The sequence below is a fragment of the Schistocerca piceifrons genome, chromosome 10 (assembly GCF_021461385.2).
Source record: "Schistocerca piceifrons isolate TAMUIC-IGC-003096 chromosome 10, iqSchPice1.1, whole genome shotgun sequence".
Taxonomy (NCBI): domain Eukaryota; kingdom Metazoa; phylum Arthropoda; class Insecta; order Orthoptera; family Acrididae; genus Schistocerca; species Schistocerca piceifrons.
Window position 1 is genome coordinate 132,942,850 of NC_060147.1, and position 20,311 is coordinate 132,963,160.

At 44.4% G+C, this 20,311-nt stretch overlaps 1 protein-coding gene across 1 annotated transcript in view; it reads left to right on the forward strand.

The window, feature by feature from the left end:
* Positions 1–700: 700 nt before the first annotated feature.
* LOC124718766 (nascent polypeptide-associated complex subunit alpha, muscle-specific form-like) overlaps positions 701–20,311 on the forward strand; it is a 268,702-nt gene continuing 249,091 nt past the window's right edge. Inside the window, exon 1 of the mRNA XM_047244379.1 lies at positions 701–898. Coding sequence (XP_047100335.1) covers positions 701–898 — 198 coding nt within the window. The remainder of the gene's footprint in view (positions 899–20,311) is intronic.

Consider the following 20,311-nt stretch of genomic DNA (forward strand, 5'->3'; position numbering starts at 1 on the left):
ACACGGATATACTATGAACATAATGCTTGAAGTATGCGAAATAAAATCTCACAAGAACACCAGTAGATAGCAACTTTAATAAAGAAACGAAACGAAAAATGAACTTTCTGCATCTGCTAAATGTTTATGCACAAAGAAATAGCCAACTCGTTACAGCACGTTAAAGTGGAAATTTCACGAACTTAAGCCTTTTTAATTGCCGTACACGAAACTGAAGCCGACTCCTTCGGCAATTTTGTCACAGACATATTATTTTGACCAATAAAAACATCACAGTAGAAACTCATGTTCGCTACACACGAAAGTTAATAAGAAAAATATTTATTTTGTGAAACAAAACAGAAAAAGAGTGCAAACTTTCTAGGCTCTTTTTGGGCTGTACGTTTTTAAACAACTCGTACCAAAAACCTGAAAAGAATCTGTGCAATCTGGCTGTAGTGCACTTTGCTGGTTTTGCTTACAGACACAAAGCAGACGAGAGTGTGTTTGTTTTCTGGCGGGAAAGGCAACATAGTACACTCAAGTAACACCAGGAGCGCTGGCAGTCACGCCGCGCCTCCTGTCCGTGTGGAGGTGGAATCACCTGACCGGCCTTTGGCCGTTGTGGAGGGGAGACTGCAAATTCCATGTGAAACTTGAGTCTTGCCAGTTGTGGCGGACGAAACGGTGCGGCCTCGCACGCACGCGCGACCGCCCAGCGATGACACCGGGGGGAGGCGGCTCGCTGCAGAGGCCCTGGGCCGGCCAAACGGTTGCCGCCACCGGCGCACGGGGGCTGCCGGCGCCGCCAGTCGCCGGGGTCGCAGCGCGAGGCTGGCCGCGAGCTTCAGCCGCCTGGCAGCCCCGCAACCCGCGACGCACTCCGCCGCAGAGTGCGGCCGGCACAGGGCCAGAGGCTGTTCGCGCTCCCGGCCGCCAGCTGTCGCGTATGATGAACCTACCACACACAAACAAAGAAGAGGACTGAACCGTGGATTTACTCTCAAAATCTTTTCTTAAAGACTTTACTTTCTTTACTAGCGATACATCGAGAACATTAACGCATTTAATCACTATGTGAGCGTGGAAGTATTTGCCAATGGGTAACTGATAAAAACAAATTTCTTTCAACAAATGGAAATTTTATTCCTAAATACCCTTTCCCGTTTTTTTGACAGATTTAAAAGTTATGATCAGAAGGCACCCTCTAAATATCAACTTACAATTTATTGATTGGCGACTCCATGGAGTGTTCTGTACACCACCACCAAATACTGGATAGAATTGGAAGGAGAATCAGCATTGGTCGTATTTTTTTGTTTTATTATCCGGTCTATGATCGCTCTAAGCTTGTTGATACCAGTGCCTACCAATTTTAATTGTATATTACAGCACTGAGGATTTTCACTAAGTGACGGAAAATCGATTTTGCGGATAATAAAACAAAAAAAATACGACCAATGCTGATTCTCCTTCCAATTCAAACCTATAATTTATTCAGAGTTAGAAATAACATTGGACAGTATGAGCTTTCGGGCTGAGAACCTTGCCGCTCCCTTTTAACACTGCGTAGTCACGACCGCTCACAACAACCTCTGAAAGACTAGACTGGTGCCAATCTGCAACACACCAGATGACTTTAAACTAAAAATTTTAAGAACTCACACAAACACATAAACTATGCACCCCATAGGAAGGATGGAAATGGTACAAAACACTCACATTAAAAAAAAAAAATTACTCGCCACCGAAAGAGCAACTTGTTTTTAAAAGAAAACTCTTACGCTGGAAGGGTGGCAACTTTATATACTAAAATGTCCATTTAAAAAACCCATGAAGTGCAAGAGAAAGAAAACTGGCGTTCTACGGATCGGAGCGTGGAATGTCAGATTCCTTAATCGGGCAGGTAGGTTAGTTAATTTAAAAAGGGAAATGAATAGGTTAAAGTTATATATAAGGGGAATTAGTGAAGTTCGGTGGCAGGAGGAATAAGACTTTTGGTCAGGTGAATACAGGGTTATAAATACAAAATCAAAAAGGGGTAATGCAGGAGTAGGTTTAATAATGAATAGGAAAATAAGCATAGTGAACGTATTATTGTGGCCAAGACAGACACGAAGCCCACACCTACGACAGTACGACAAGTCTATACGCCTACTAGCTCTGCAGGTGACGAAGAAATTGAAGAAATGTATGATGAGATAAAAGAAATTATTCAGATACTGAAGGGAGAGCCGGCCGCGGTGGTCTAGCGGTTCTAGGCGCTCAGTCCGGAACCGCGCGACTGCTACGGTCGCAGGTTCGAATCCTGCCTCGGGCATGGATGTGTGTGATGTCCTTAGGTTAGTTAAGTTTAAGTAGTTCTAATTTCTAGGGGACTGATGACCACAGATGTTAAGTCCCATAGTGCTCAGAGCCATTTGAACTGAAGAGAGGCGAAAATTTAATAGTCATGGGTAACTGGAATTCGACAGTAGGAAAAGGAAGAGAAGGAAACGTAGTAGGTGAATATGGATTGGGGCTAAGAAATTAAAGAGGAAGCCGCCTGGTAGAATTTTGCACAGAGCATAACTTAATCATAGCTAACACTTGGTTCAAGAATCATGAAAGAAGGTTGTATTCATGGAAGAACCCTGGAGATACTAAAAGGTTTCAGATAGATTATATAATGGTAAGACAGAGATTTAGGAACCAGGAATTAAATTGTAAGACATTTCCAGGGGCAGATGTGGACTCTGACCACAATCTATTGGTTTTGAGCTGTAGATTAAAACTGAAGAAACTGCAAAAAGGTGGGAATTTAAGGAGATGGGATCTGAACAAACTGATTGAACCAGAGGTTGTACAGAGTTTCATGGAGAGCATATGGGAACAATTGAAGGGAATGGGGGAAAGAAATACAGTAGAAGAAGAATGGGTACCTTTGTGGAATGAAATAGTGAAGGCAGCAGAGGATCTAGTAGGTAAAAAGACGAGGGCTAGTAGAAATCCTTGGGTAATAGGATACTGAATTTAATTGACGAAAGGAGAAAATATAAAAATGCAGTAAGTGAAGCAGGCAGAAAGGAATACAAACGTCTCAAAAATGAGATCGACAGGAAGTGCAAAATGGCTAAGCAGCGGTGGCTAGAGGATAAATGTAAGGATGTAGAGGCTTATCTCACGAGGGGTAGGATAGATACTGCCTACAGGAAAATTAAAGACCTTTGGAGAAAAGAGAACCACTTGCATGAATATCAAGAGCTCAGATGGAAACCCAGTTCTAAGCAAAGAAGGGAAAGCAGAAAGATGGAAGGAGTATATAGAGTGTCTATACAGGGGCGATGTTCTTGAGGACAATATTATGGAAATGGAAGAGGAGGTAGATGAAGATGAAATGGGAGATATGATACTGCGTGAAGAGTTTGACAGAGCACTGAAAGACCTAAGTCGAAACAAGGCCCCGGGAGTAGACAACATTCCATTAGAACTACTGAACCTTGGGAGAGCCAGGCCTAACAAACCTCTACCATCTGGTGAGCAAGATGTATGAGACAGGCGAAATTCCCTCAGACTTCAAGAAGAATATAGTAATTGCAATCCCAAAGAAAGCAGGTGTTGACAGATGTGAAAATTACCAAACTATCTGTTTAATGAGTCACAGCTGCAAAATACTAACGCGAGTTCTTTACAGACGAATGGAAAAGCTGGTAGAAGCTGACTTCGGGGAAGATCAGTCTGGATTCATTAGAAATGTTGGAACACGTGAGGCAATACTGACCCTACGACTTATCTTAGAAGAAAGATTAAGAAAAGGCAAACTTACGTTTCTAGCATTTGTAGACTTAGAGAAAGCTTTTGACAGTGTTGACTGGAACACTCTCTTTCAAATTCTGAAGGTGGCAGGAGTAAAATACAGGGAGCGAAAGGCTATTTACAATTTGTACAGAAACCAGATGCCAGTTATGAGTCGAGGGACATGAAAAGGAAGCAGCGGTTGGGAAGGGAGTGAGACACGGTTGTAGCCTGTCCCCGATGTTATTCAATCTGTATATTGAGCAAACAGTAAAGGAAACAAAAGAAAAATTCGGAGTAGGTACTAAAATACATGGTGAAGAAATAAAAAACGTTGAGGTTCGCCGATGACATTACAATTCTGTCTGAGACAGCAAAGGACTTGGAAGAGCAGTTGAATGGAATGGGCAGTGTCTTGAAAGGAGGATATAAGATGAACATCAACAAAAGCAAAACGAGGATAATAGAATGTAGTCGAATTAAGTCGGGTGATGCTGAGGGAATTAGATTAGGAAATGAGACACTTAAAGTAGTAAAGGAGTTTTGCTATTTGGGGAGCAAAATAACTGACGATGGTCGAAGTAGAGAGGATATAAAATGTAGACTGGCAATGGCAAGGAAAGCCTTTCTGAAGAAGTGAAGATTGTTAACATCGAGTATTGATTTCATGCATGGAAGTGGAACATGGACGATAAATAGTTTAGACAAGAAGAGAATAGAAGCTTTCGAAATGTGGTGCTACAGAAGAATGCTGAAGATTAGATGGGTAGATCACATAACTAATGAGGAGATATTGAATAGAATTGGGGAGAAGAGGACTTTATGGCACAACTTGACTAGAAGAAGTGATCGGTTGGTAGGACATGTTCTGAGGCATCAGGGGATCACCAATTTGGTAGTGGAGGGCAGCGTGGAGGGTAAAATCGTAGAGGGAGACCAAGAGATGAATACACTAAGCAGATTCAGAAGGATGTAGGTTGCAGTACGTACTGGGAGATGAAGAAACGTGCACAGGATAGGGTAGCATGGAGAGCTGCATCAAACCAGTCCCAGGACTGAAGACCACAACAAGAAGAACAACAACAATGAAGTGCAGTCTTACATAAAATGTACAAACATGCCCTTTTTTTTGTCATCAGTCTACTGACTGGTTTGATGCGGCCCGCCACGAATTCCTTTCCTGTGCTAACCTCTTCATCTCAGAGTAGCACCTGCAACCTACGTCCTCAATTATTTGCTTGACGTATTCCAATCTCTGTCTTCCTCTACAGTTTTTGCCCTCTACATCTCCCTCTAGAGAAGTCATTCCCTCATGTCTCAGCAGATGTCCTATCATCCTGTCCCTTCTCCTTATGTTTCCACATATTCCTTTCCTCTCCTATTCTGCGTAGAACCTCCTCATTCCTTACCTTATCAGTCCACCTAATTTTCAACATTCGTCTATAGCACCACATCTCAAATGCTTCGATTCTCTTCTGTTCCGGTTTTCCCACAGTCCATGTTACACTACCATACAATGCTGTACTCCAGACGTACATCCTCAGAAATTTCTTCCTCAAATTAAGGCCTGTATTTGATATTAGTAGACTTCTCTTGGCCAGAAATGACTTTTTTGCCATAGCGAGTCTGCTTTTGATGTCCTCCTTGCTCCGTCCGTCATTGGTTATTTTACTGCCTAGGTAGCAGAATTCCTTAACTTCATTGACTTCGTGACCATCAATCCTGATGTTAAGTTTCTCGCTGTTCTCATTTCTACTACTTCTCATTACCTTCGTCTTTCTCCGATTTACTCTCAAACCATACTGTGTACTCATTAGACTGTTCATTCCGTTCAGCGGATCATTTAATTCTTCTTCACTTTCACTCAGGATAGCAATGTCATCAGCGAATCGTATCATTGATATCCTTTCACCTTGTATTTTAATTCCACTCCTGAACCTTTCTTTCATTTCCATCATTGCTTCCTCGATGTACAGATTGAAGAGTAAGGGCGAAAGGCTACAGCCTTGTCTTACACCCTTCTTAATACGAGCACTTCGTTCTTGATCGTCCACTCTTATTATTCCCTCTTGGTTGTTGTACATATTGTATATGACCCGTCTCTCCCTAAGCTTACCCCTACTTTTTTCAGAATCTCGAACAGCTTGCACCATTTTATATTGTCGAACGCTTTTTCCAGGTCGACAAATCCTATGAAAGTGTCTTGATTTTTCTTTAGCCTTGCTTCCATTATTAGCCGTAACGTCAGAATTGCCTCTCTCGTCCCTTTACTTGTCCTAAAGGCAAACTATTCGTCACCTAGCGCATTCTCAATTTTCTTTTCCATTCTTCTGTATAATATTCTTGTAAGCAGCTTCGATGCATGAGCTGTTAAGCTGATTGTGCGATAATTCTCGCACTTGTCAGCTCTTGCCGTCTTCGGAATTGTGTGGATGATGCTTTTCCGAAAGTCAGGTGGTATGTCGCCAGACTCATATACTCTACACACCAATGTGAATAGTCGTTTCGTTGCCACTTCCCCCAATGATTTTAGAAATTCTGATGGAATGTTATCTATCCCTTCTGCCTTATTTGACCGTAAGTCCTCCAAAGCTCTTTTAAATTCCGATTCTAATAATGGATCCCCTATCTCTTCTAAATCGACTCCTGTTTCTTCTTCTATCACATCAGACAAATCTTCACCCTCATACAGGCTTTCGATGTATTTTTTCCACCTATCTGCTCTCTCCTCTGCATTTAACAGTGGAATTCCCGTTGCACTCTTAATGTTACCACTGTTGCTCTTACTGTCACCAAAGGTTGTTTTGACTTTCCTGTATGCTGAGTCTGTCCTTCCGACAATCATATCTTTTTCGATGTCTTCACATTTTTCCTGCAGCCATTTCGTCTTAGCTTCCCTGCACTTCCTATTTATTTCATTCCTCAGCGACTTGTATTTCTGTATTCCTGATTTTCCCGGAACATGTTTGTACTTCCTCCTTTCATCAATCAACTGAAGTATTTCTTCTGTTACCCATGGTTTCTTCGCAGCTACCTTATTTGTACCTATGTTTTCCTTCCCAACTTCTGTGATGCCCCTTTTTAGAGATGTCCACTCCTCTTCAACTGTACTGCCTACTGCGCTATTCCTTATTGCTGTATCTATAGCGTTAGAGAACTTCAAACGTATCTCGTCATTCCTTAGTACTTCCGTATCCCACTTCTTTACGTATTGATTCTTCCTGACTAATGTCTTGAACTTCAGCCTACTCTTCATCACTATTATATTGTGATCTGAGTCTATATCTGCTCCTGGGTACGCCTTACAATCCAGTATCTGATTTCGGAATCTCTGTCTGACCATGACGTAATCTAATTGAAATCTTCCCGTATCTCCCGGCCTTTTCCAAGTATACCTCCTCCTCTTGTGACTCTTGAACAGGGTATTCGCTATTACTAGCTGAAACTTGTTACAGAACTCAATTAGTCTTTCTCCTCTTTCATTCCTTGTCCCAAGCCCATATTCTCCTGTAACCTTTTCTTCTACTCCTTCCCCTACAACTGCATTCCAGTCGCCCATGACTATTAGATTTTCGTCCCCCTTTACATACTGCATTACCCTTTCAATATCCTCATAGACTTTCTCTATCTGTTCATCTTCAGCTTGCGACGTCGGCATGTATACCTGAACTATCGTTGTCGGTGTTGGTCTGCTGTCGATTCTGATTAGAACAACCCGGTCACTGAACTGTTCACAGCTACACACCCTCTGCCCTACCTTCCTAGTCATAACGAATCCTACACCTGTTATACCATTTTTTGCTGCTGTTGATATTACCCCATACTCATCTGACCAGAAATCCTTGTCTTCCTTCCACTTCACTTCACTGACCCCTACTATATCTAGATCGAGCCTTTGCATTTCCCTTTTCAGATTTTCTAGTTTCCCTACCACGTTCAAGCTTCTGACATTCCACGCCCCGACTCGTAGAACGTTATCCTTTCGTTGGTTATTCAATCTTTTTCTCATGGTAACCTCCCCCTTGGCAGTCCCCTCCCGGAGATGCGAATGGGGGACTATTCCGGAATCTTTTGCCAATGGAGAGATCATCATGACACTTCTTCAATTACAGGCCACATGTCCTGTGGATACACGTTACGTGTCTTTAATGCAGTGGTTTCCATTGCCTTCTGCATTCTGCATCCTCATGTCGTTGATCATTGCTGATTCTCCCGCCTCTGGAGGCTATTTCCCACCCCTAGGACAAGAGAGTGCCCTGAACCTCTATCCGCTCCTCCGTCCTCTTTGACAAGGCCGTTGGCAGAATGAGGCTGACTTCTTATACCGGAAGTCTTCGGCCGCCAATGCTGATTATTTATCAAAATTTAGGCAGTGGCTGGGATCGAACCCGGGACCGAAGACGCTATGAATCAAAGACGCTACCCCTAGACCACATGCCCTACATTACACATATACCACCTCGCAAGATGATAGGCAAGATAAAAACATATTTCAGGGATTCAGCTTTTAAACCTTAAGCAATAAATTCGTTAACACCGAATCCGACAAACATGACAGAGGCAGCTATTAACGTATGGCAGACCGACCGACAGACAAACATACACTAACTGCTTAACAAATGCGGACGAGAGACAGACGAGCAAGCTGCGCACGAGAGACTGACCAAGACAACGAGTAGAATTTAACAAGTAAATGAAACAACATATCACGAATCACTTAACTTCTAATAAACTGCGATGTCTGGCGAAGACCTGGCGCAGCACCCCCAAAACGCTCTCCCGAACCGTCCGCTGCCAGCCGCTGCAATGGACGCAGGAAGGCGCGCCGATCTTCCGTCTCACGGCATCGCAGCTCGCACCGGCCAGACCGATGTCGTGGGTTGACTCCCGTTGCTCTCGTGTCGGCCGCGAAGCCACTACCCCTCGCTATACGCCGCGGCCAACTGGACTCACGTGGCGACCTCACATACACCGACGCTCAAGACGGACAAGTCATCTGGTGTCCCAGTGCGTGACCGACCAACCGATCGATCCAGCCGCCAATGCCCATTGCCTGAGCAAACTCGAGCAGACTGGCGGCGTAACACATACCAGCACTCCGGACGACAGACAGACAGACACTGACTGCCCCACACTGACCCGACTGACCAACTGACCAGACTCGCCTTCTAGCGAGCTCATATCGCCCCTTAAATGCACGTGAACACGCTACCTTTCCCACCAGAGGGAGACACCAAAGCTGCGATTGCCACAGCGGCGCCACCGCCAGAAACGGCGACTGCCTCACACAACGCGCTGCAGATCGCTCTACAAAACAGCAATTTTTACCACGGCTCAAGGAAGATTTCTTAAAGAGAATGAGTAGAGTTCGGTAATAATCAGCACATATTACGAAATGCATGTACTTATGTCTGCTTGTGTATATTAGATGTGCCCCACAGTGTTATTCTCGGTTGAATACTTATTTATAAAAAAGCTACCTGGGTACACAGCATTGCCTGCGTATGATTTTATTCATTCTTCTATACGACCATCCCTGTCGTTCCCCTACTCGGTCCCCTTCTCCCTCTGACCACATCTGCCTCCCCCACATAATTTCATCTGCTCTCCTGCTCTCTGTCAACATCCACCTCATCTTCATCTCCTCCTGCCGCCTCTCCCTGTTCACTTCCTGTCCTTCCCTTTCTGTGTCCATCTCCCCCTCTAGCCTGTCTCCACCAATCTCCTCCCCTTCCCTTCTCTGTCCAATTCCTTCTCCACTTCCTCTCTTCGTCTCCTCCTCCACCGTCTTCCTGCCTGTCTCTCCTGTCTCTGTTCATCTGCTCCTTTTTTGTTTCTCTGTCCATCTCTTCCTCTTCCCTCTCTGTATCCATGTCCCCCTCCTCCCTTCTCTGCCTGCCTCCTCTTCGCTTGTCTGTCTCTTCCTCTCTCCTCCATCTGTCCATGTTCCCTTCCCGTATCTCTGTCCAACTCCTCGTCCTATCTGTACACATTTCCTCCTTGTCCGCCACTGGTAGCTGGGTGGTCAGCGCAACATAATGTCAATACTAAGTGCCCGGGTTCGATTCCCGGCTGTGTCGGAGATTTTCTCCGCTCAGGGACTGGGTGTTATGTTGTCCTCATCATCATCATTTCATCCCCATCGACGCGTGAGGCGCCAAAGTGGCGTCAAATCGAAAGACTTGCACCCGGCGAACGGTCTACCCGACGGGAGGCCCTAGTCACACGACATTTACACCTCCTCCTTCCCCCTCGCTGTCCGTCCTTCTCTTTACCCCCCATTCTCTCCATGTTATCACACTCACCCCACTAGGAGCCTGGTGGTTCTCATCCCTACAGTATTTTTCTCCACCAATTCTGATTGTAATCGTTACAGGAGTTTAGGGTGATTTTTTACCCGTGGATTTGCTCGCATTACGCACATGTCAAATATATTTCATATATATTTAACGTATTTCACACGTGTCAGTACGCATATTTTACCTGTATGTCTAGTTAATTTCGACCTCCAGTTCCATTTGCACGAGCTCAATGTTTATGACGCCGTATCTGCTGAACTGTGTGGTGTACAATGATATAATTTTGCAGGTACATCCAGTGTTATATCTGGCTATTGTCTGTGAAATGGGTTACGAATAGAGTCAGTTTTAAAGCTGTAATACATTAAAACGTCAAGCATGATGCGACGGATTTTCACGCATCCGTCTATTTAACGTCACATCTCCTGAACTATGACTCGTACAATGATATTTTTTTTTTTTTGTACATTCAACGAGGGAAGTGCATACCGTCTGCGAAAAATGTCGAGAATTGAGGTAGTAGAAACTAAGTATTAAACTTAAACGTCTTACGTGATGCTGCGGGTTTTAACGCATCTCAGCGTTTATAACGACATATCTCCTGAACTTGTGTCGTAGAATGATGTAACATTTCGGGTATATTCAGTGGTATGTCTTAACACATTTCGCACAGTATGCAACGAATACATTTAGTAATAGAGAAGTTATAAATCAAAACGTCATCATACACGCTGCAGTTTTACCACTTGAACAGCTAAAATTTAGTAATCGCTATACCTTTTTTTCTTTCACTATTTTGTGGGGTAGTCAACGATAAAAAGTTCCGTAAGGGTTTGAAATCATGTGGAAAGTTTGTTACAAGTGTCTAACACAGAATCGCTTGAGCGTGAAGACGCAAGTTCTATCTCTAGTGAAGCTCATTTGAAAGTATCATATTAACCACACAGACAGGAAAAATATTAGCTGCGAATGACTCACCATGCCCATCACGAAGGCAGAAAATGATTGTCCAGGAGGTGCAGAGATTAACCTATGTGGTGTATGTATTACACTTCACAAAATGGACAACGTCAACATTCAAGAAATGCTTAAACCAAACCATTAACCTGCACGCTCCAAAGTGATCCGAAATGTTCACACCATCAAGATCGAAGGCGAACTCTTTGTTACAAACCGTGCAGGACGTTCAACTGGGTCTCCACTCTTAAGGAATGCGTATCGGTGTAACGGGCTGATGGGGTCTGACGCAACCGAATGCGTAAGAGTCTGTCGTGGAGTTTATCGCGAAACTTGCTACCCTTCCTTTAAGTCGCAGCTTCAGATGTTTTATAGGCACGGAGAAAACATCCAGAGGCTGAATTTGTCCAGTAGTTCCAGATGGTATGAATTGCAATGTCACACACTTTTCAGGAGGGATACTTTGCTCTAAAGGAGTATGATTTTTATATGCAGACCAGGACTCACCCAAAAGTAAGTGTTTAGACCAGCTATTAGCCAAAAGCAGTGCTCATACCATAACTGTAGTTCTCTTACGACCATTTTTCCAGTCTTGCTTACCGTAAAATAAATATTTCTCAGTCTGCGAAATTCCTTGAGTTCCTCTCTTACGAAATTTCCGCTTCTACAACTATTGTTGTAGATATAACACGATGTTTGCTTTGTTAATCTTTGCCACAGCTCTGCTTGGTATCGACATCAGTAACACTGATGCACTGTTGTGACATAATCATGGACTAAGCAGCTCAGCTACGCTCCATAGCTGTACTCAACTCCAGTCCTGCTCCTGTTGCCAGTAGCAGCCAATATGATGGTCGCATGGTAGACAACTTGTGGGGTGTCTAATGCTGTAAATATCATTGGCCTTTTTCGAGCTCGCGCTCTAGGGGTTCCTTGTAAATGCTTTCATTCCCACATGCTGGGTGACTGAAGTATGGTTAGTGGTTAGTCGCATGTCATGGGGTGCACTGCTTTTTCACCCCCAGCCTCACCCCTCTCTCCACTTTGATAGGTTTGTGGTTCTTATCCCCACAGCAATGCTTTCCAGATAGTAACTGATATGTGTAAGAAGTTTCCCATAACTCGATCCAATGGTTTACGACAATATATATATTTTTTATATTTATATATATATTTAATATATATTTATTTATTTATTTAAATTTATTATATATAATATAATTTTTTTCGCGTTAACCGCGAGTTGGTCTTACGCAAGTTCGCACTAACGAGGTTATATATATATACACTCCTGGAAATGGAAAAAAGAACACATTGACACCGGTGTGTCAGACCCACCATACTTGCTCCGGACACTGCGAGAGGGCTGTACAAGCAATGATCACACGCACGGCACAGCGGACACACCAGGAACCGCGGTTTTGGCCGTCGAATGGCGCTAGCTGCGCAGCATTTGTGCACCGCCGCCGTCAGTGTCAGCCAGTTTGCCGTGGCATACGGAGCTCCATCGCAGTCTTTAACACTGGTAGCATGCCGCGACAGCGTGGACGTGAACCGTATGTGCAGTTGACGGACTTTGAGCGAGGGCGTATAGTGGGCATGCGGGAGGCCGGGTGGACGTACCGCCGAATTGCTCAACACGTGGGGCGTGAGGTCTCCACAGTACATCGATGTTGTCGCCAGTGGTCGGCGGAAGGTGCACGTGCCCGTCGACCTGGGACCGGACCGCAGCGACGCACGGATGCACGCCAATACCGTAGGATCCTACGCAGTGCCGTAGGGGACCGCACCGCCACTTCCCAGCAAATTAGGGACACTGTTGCTCCTGGGGTATCGGCGAGGTCCATTCGCAACCGTCTCCATGAAGCTGGGCTACGGTCCCGCACACCGTTAGGCCGTCTTCCGCTCACGCCCCAACATCGTGCAGCCCGCCTCCAGTGGTGTCGCGACAGGCGTGAATGGAGGGACGAATGGAGACGTGTCGTCTTCAGCGATGAGAGTCGCTTCTGCCTTGGTGCCAATGATGGTCGTATGCGTGTTTGGCGCCGTGCAGGTGAGCGCCACAATCAGGACTGCATACGACCGAGGCACACAGGGCCAACACCCGGCATCATGGTGTGGGGAGCGATCTCCTACACTGGCCGTACACCACTGGTGATCGTCGAGGGGACACTGAATAGTGCACGGTACATCCAAACCGTCATCGAACCCATCGTTCTACCATTCCTAGACCGGCAAGGGAACTTGCTGTTCCAACAGGACAATGCACGTCCGCATGTATCCCGTGCCACCCAACGTGCTCTAGAAGGTGTAAGTCAACTACCCTGGCCAGCAAGATCTCCGGATCTGTCCCCCATTGAGCATGTTTGGGACTGGATGAAGCGTCGTCTCACGCGGTTTGCACGTCGAGCACGAACGCTGGTCCAACTGAGGCGCCAGGTGGAAATGGCATGGCAAGCCGTTCCACAGGACTACATCCAGCATCTCTACGATCGTCTCCATGGGAGAATAGCAGCCTGCATTGCTGCGAAAGGTGGATATACACTGTACTAGTGCCGACATTGTGCATGCTCTGTTGCCTGTGTCTATGTGCCTGTGGTTCTGTCAGTGTGATCATGTGATGTATCTGACCCCAGGAATGTGTCAATAAAGTTTCCCCTTCCTGGGACAATGAATTCACGGTGTTCTTATTTCAATTTCCAGGAGTGTATATATATATATATATATATATATATATATATATATATATATATATAAGACCAACTCGCGGTTAACGCGGTTAACGCGAAAAAAAATATTTGTCCCGCCATGAATACATTAGTTCTTATGGTATGTTTTATCGGTGAACACGAATTTCGGTTAAGGCGAATTACGAACTCTGTTTCTGTTCCTAGCGTAATTAAATTTCACTGTAACACAAACTTCCGACCTTAGAGTATTCTAAAGTGTAATTTTTTCCGAAATGAATGTAGGAAATATAGCTACAAAGCTAATTATACTTAGTGTTGAGTCGTTTTAACGTATTGTAGGCCGGTTGCCGCGATTATCACCTCAACAATCAGCGTATGCTGTACATTGTAAGACATTCAATAATGTGTGCAGCAGCATTTAGGAACGTACTCAGTGCCAGATTTGACATGTGTTCTGTTAGTCGAAGCCGTACCAAGTGGGAATACTGAATATAACTACAGCTACAACCGGTACCGTAGCACGCGAAAATGGCAAAGAGGAAACAGACAGCTCTAAATGTACAGTTGAAGCTTAAGATTCTATATGAAGTGGACCGTGGAACCAAGAAAACAGTAATTGCAGAGCAGCTTGGAATACCTAAATCTACTTTATCTACGATTATTAAGAATCGAGAAAAAATTATTAATGTTGCGGCATCAGGTTCTGGAAACAAATCTAAACGACTTCGTGCCGACAAGTATGAAGACACTGAGACGTTACTGCTACAATGGTTCAGTCATATGCGTGCACCTGACATACCTTTAACTGGCCCTGTAATTCAGTCAAAAGCAAATTACATCGCTAAAGATATGGGCATGGAAGGCTTCCGTTATTCTACTGGTTGGTTGTATCGGTTCCAAAAGAGACATTCAATTTCATCTGTACAAATTTGTGGTGAAGCAAATAAAGTTGATGAAGAATGTGCGAACAGCTGGTTGCATGCTGACGGCAGTGAGAATTTTCGTCCCTGGGTTATCGGTAAATCCGAGGAACCACGTTGTTTTGAAAACATAAATATGGACACTTTACCTTGCATCTACTCTCACCACAAGAAAGCTTGGGTCGATGGCACATCATTTCGCAAGTGGCTTCTTCGTTTCAACAGTCGAATGGTTGCTCAAAATAAACATGTTCTTCTTACATTGGACAGATGTCCTTCCCATAACGTTCATGATCTGAACCTATCGAACATAAAGGTTCAGTTTTTTTCTACCCAACGCCACAAGCCGCCTTCAGCCTTTGGACCAACGCATAATCTCTCTCATAAAGAGAGCTTATCGTAAGCGACTTGTAAGAACTGCAATTTGTGCTGCTGAAAACGATAGTGCAACCCCAAATTGGAATCTGCTTGACGCAATAAAAGCCATCGCGGCAGCCTGGAACTCAGTATCGCCACATCATACAGGGAAGTGCTTTAACAGAGCTTGGAGACATAGCAACACTGAAGATGTCTACGAGTTAGAAGGTGCCACTTCACCTGATGAATGGACAGTTCTGCAGGACGTTGGGACCCTGGGATTAGTTTCGAAGAATTTATTAGTGTAGACGACGATGTCGCCGTATGTGCTTCTGTGGAATCGGATGTACCAAAAGCTGTGAACGAGGAGCAAGCAGGGCCATCAGAAGAAAATGAAGAGGAAGAGAATACAGATACCATTCCACGTACCCGTCAGGAGACGTTTACAGCCTTGGACTGTTTAGAAGGGTTCGCTTCAACATCCGATGTCACTGCTGGGTTTACGGACGCTATCATTACAATTGGTTGCGAAATTACAAAATATTATCGTTCCCATGACCGATTTTTTTTCCAAGAAAGTAACGTACATAATTTGTGAGTACTTTGATTTTACAATCACTTTATTGTGCTATAATTCTACAATAACGTGATTGATAGTGTAGTGTATTACTCATTAGCGTACTGCTGTACATGTATACCTATTAAAATCTGTATTTTTCACTTATCACGAATTTTTTTAACACGAACTCCTGATTTTTTGGTCCCTTCGGAGTCGTGTTAATATGAATGTTACAAAAAAAATTCGATACGTTGCGCCTTTTCCGAGTTATTTAGCATTGAAGTTAGCCAATCAGATCGCCGCGCGCGTAAATTCAAGTTTCAGCTAACGAGACAAAGCACGCGTTGGGCAACACCGCCCCTGGCAGGCCGCTTGAGTGTGAGCGCGCGACGCCCCGATTGGCTAAATTCTGTGCTAAATAACTCGGAAACGGAGCAACGTATCGAATTTCTTTCTTAACATTTATGTCTCAGTACAATCTGCCCTGTAACGTCCCTACAAGCATTTCACACATTTTCTGACCACCGTGTATATACAGGGTGAGTCACCTAACATTACCGCTGGATATATTTCATAAACCACATCAAATACTGACGAATCGATTCCACAGACCGAACGTGAGGAAAGGGACTAGTGTAATTGGTTAATACAAACCATACAAAAATGCACGGAAGTATGTTTTCTAACACAAACCTACGTTTTTTTAAAATGGAACCCCATTGGTTTTGTTAGCATATCTGAACATATAAACAAATACGTAATCAGTGCCGTTTGTTGCATTGTAAAATGTTAATTACATCCGGAGATATTGTAACCTAAAGTTGATGCTTGAGTACCACTTCTCCGCTGTTCGATCGTGCGTATCGGAGAGCACCGAATTATGTAGGGATCCAAAGGGAACGGTGATGGACCTTAGGTACAGAAGAGACTGGAACAGCACATTACGTCCACATGCTAACACCTTTTTATTGGTCTTTTTCACTGACGCACATGTACATTATCATGAGGGGTGAGATACCCGTACACACGTGGTTTCCGTTTTCAATTACGGATTGGAATAGAGTGTGTCCCGACATGTCAGGCCAATAGATGTTCAATGTGGTGGCCATCATTTGCTGCACACAATTGCAATCTCTGGCGTAATGAATGTCATACACGCCGCAGTACATCTGGTGTAATGTCGCCGCAGGCTGCCACAATACGTTGTTTCATATCCTCTGGGGTTGTAGGCACATCACGGTACACATTCACCTTTAACGTACCCCAGAGAATGAAGTCCAGAGGTGTAAGATCAGGAGAACGGGCTGGCCAATTTATGCGTCCTCCAAGTCCTATGAAACGCTTGTCGAACATCCTGTCAATGGTAATCCTAGTGTTAATCGCGAAATGTGCAGGTGCACCATCATGCTGATACCACATACGTCGACGCGTTTCCAGTGGGACATTTTCGAGCAACGTTGGCAGATCATTCTGTAGAAACGCGATGTATGTTGCAGCTGTTTGGGCCCCTGCAATGAAGTGAGGACCAATGAGGTGGTCGCCAATGATTCCGCACCATACATTTACAGTCCACGGTCGCTGTCGCTCTACCTGTCTGAGCCAGCGAGGATTGTCCACGGACCAGTAATGCATGTTCCGTAGATTCACTGCCCCGTGGTTTGTGAAACCCGCTTCATCGGTAAACAGGTAGAACTGCAACGCATTCTCTGTTAATGCCCATTGACAGAATTGCACTCGATGATTGAAGTCATCACCATGTAGTTGCTGATGTAGCGACACATGAAACGGGTGAAAGCGGTGACGATGCAGTAAGCGCATGACACTACTTTGACTCAGTCCACCGGCTCCCGCAATGACCCGTGTACTCATGTGTGGGTTCATGGCAACAGCAGCTAACACACCAACTATACCCTCTTCTCCTGTGACGGGCCTGTCACGGACCCGTTTGCGTGCTACGACCATACCTGTTGCATACTGTTGGCGGTAGATGTTTTGCAATGTGCGGCACGTTGGATGCTCTCTGTCCGGGTACCGTTCTGCATACACCCTGCAGGCTTCAGCTGCATTTCGTCGACACTCGCCATAGATGAGTATCATCTCCGCCTTTTCAGAGTTCGAATACACCATGGTCACAGTTCCTACAACACTACACTATCACAGACGTCAGGTAACACGGTGTACTACAGTTGGTCTGCGTGCGGAGACGAATGCAGAATAACAATAGCAGCAAGCGCTACATGCGGACACTGCGACAGCTAGACCAAACCACAACAGTGCACTACAGCCACACTCGTAAACACGGTCGTCATCGTAAACATGTCCCTGCAGATGCTGCTCGCCGACCGTGGCCCGTGTTTGTTACAACACGCAACTGAACGTCCGAGGTTTCAAGCGTCAACTTTAGGTTACAATATCTCCAGATGTAATTAACATTTTACAATGCTACAAACGGCACTGATTACGTATTTGTTTATATGTTCAGATGTGCTAACAAAACTAACGGGGTTCCATTTAAAAAAACGTAGGTTTGTGTTAAAAAACATACTTCCGTGCATTTTTGTATGGTTTGTATTAAACAATTACACTAGCCCCTCTCCTCACGTTCGGTGTGTGGAATCGGTTCGTCAGTATTTGATGTGGTTTACGAAATATATCCAGCGGTAACGTTAGGTGACTCACCCTGTATATATAAAATTTGTATAGGTATCTCTGTCCATATTTATTGCAATGTTTTATTAGTCTCCGTCCATCTTCTCTTCGCTGTCTCTGTCCATTTCCTCCCGCCACTCTCTCTGCCCATCTCCCCCTCCTCTCTCTCTAGTCATCCATTCCTTCCCCCTTATAACTGTCCATCTCCTTGTTCCCCCATTATATCAGTTCATCTCCTCCTCCTTTCTCTGTACACATCATCATCACCGCCCCAATAAGAGGCTGATATTTCTTACCCCTACAGCATTTCAGATCGTAACTAACAAGTGCACCAAATTTGATTAAAATTGTTCCACAGGTTTATACCCATGGCTTTGCCCGTGGACGCATATGTCAAACATATTTCACATGTATGTAACATATTTCATACGTATTTGTGCACATACAGAGTGGGGCAAGTAAATGTGGCCCAGAGAACAGAGTTCCGCGGTACAAAGAAACATAGCAAATGACGTACATTATTAAACTGACTATAGCAGATGGTGAAAGTGACCACCATTCATGTCTTGGCACTTTTGGGCCCTGGTCAGCAAGTAGCTGAAGGCATACCGAAGCTGGACTGCTGGAATTTATCTCATCCGAAATGTTCTGCTGCATTTCTTCAAGACTATGAAGGTTGTAGCAAAACATCCTAGACTTCAGGGCTCACCACACAAAGTAAACGCACACTGACGTATCAAATGCCCTGAGTGACCAGCTGGGTCTGCGGACAGACTGACCTCTGCTAACAGCTCTGCCAGGTGTGAAGACTGCGCAAATGTGTTGCAACGTTAGGCCGGCTGTATGGGCAGTTCCTCCATCCTGTTGGAAGTAACTCTACGTCTTTTCCTCCTCTCTTACATGCAGACGTTCCCGGCCAGTCGTATCCACTCGTTTCGGCCACTTTTATTTGCCCCACCCTGTATTTCATCTGTATCTCTAGCGAATTTCGGCCTGCAGTTTCATTTCCGCACAGCTCAATGTTCATGCAGGAGTTTCATCTTAACTCTGTGGTGTACAGTGTTATGATTTTGCAGGTACATCCAATGGTGTATGTGCCTACTGGCTGCGAAATGTCTTATGAATAGAGCAAGTAGAAAAAATGTAATAAATTAAAACATCATGCATGTAGTGGCACTTTTTCAGAGATGTAAGTATACAGCGGTGTTGTACAACGATATATTTCTCTATGTACATTCAGTAGCACATGTGGATATGGCTTGCCAAATGTGTTGGTAGTAGAGTTAGTAGGAAAGAAATAATAAATTAAGGTGTCATACATGACGTTGAAATCTCAATATCTGGCATCATGTTTCCTGAACTATGTTTCATACGATATTTTTGCAAATACATTCAGTGGCAAATGTGGATAGTGGGTACTCTAGAAGTTCAGCTTACAAACTTCTAGGCCCATGTACTGAAACGTACCATTTCTGTGTTACAACCATTTGAAAACATGCTGGTAGCACGACCATTTTTACGAGTAAGTTATTAGGTGTGACGCAGTACATAAATATTTTACTGCTCATTGCTAACCAAGAAACAGAAAGGAAACTTAACCAGTTTTAAAGAATACTGTTGTTTAGAGTTAAACGGTTTTTGTCCTTTTCAAAGGACGGTTAGCATACTGATCCACTACAAGTTAAGAGTCTATTGGCGACCGCCAAGTTTGCTGCACACATTATACCTATAAACGATGCTGTACAAAACTTTCTGTGCTTTGGCGTTTGAGAATCCCACAAGACTTAAAGAAAATCATGCTTGTTTGGAACACAAATAGCAGAACATGAAGTAGGACGTATTCGGAATCAGTGAGATTAGGCTAAACGGCAAAGCACTGCCCCAGACTGTGCACGCATGAATCCTCTTGTTTAATTACAATGATGGTTCAAATGGCTCTGAACACTATGGGACTTAACTGCTGAGGTCATCAGTCCCCTAGAACTTAGAGCTACTTAAACCTAACTAACATAAGGGCATCACACACATCCATGCCCGAGGCTGGATTAGAACCTGCGACCGTAGCGGTCGCGCGGTTCCAGACTGTAGCGCCCAGAACCGCTCGGCCACTCCGGCCGGCTAATTACA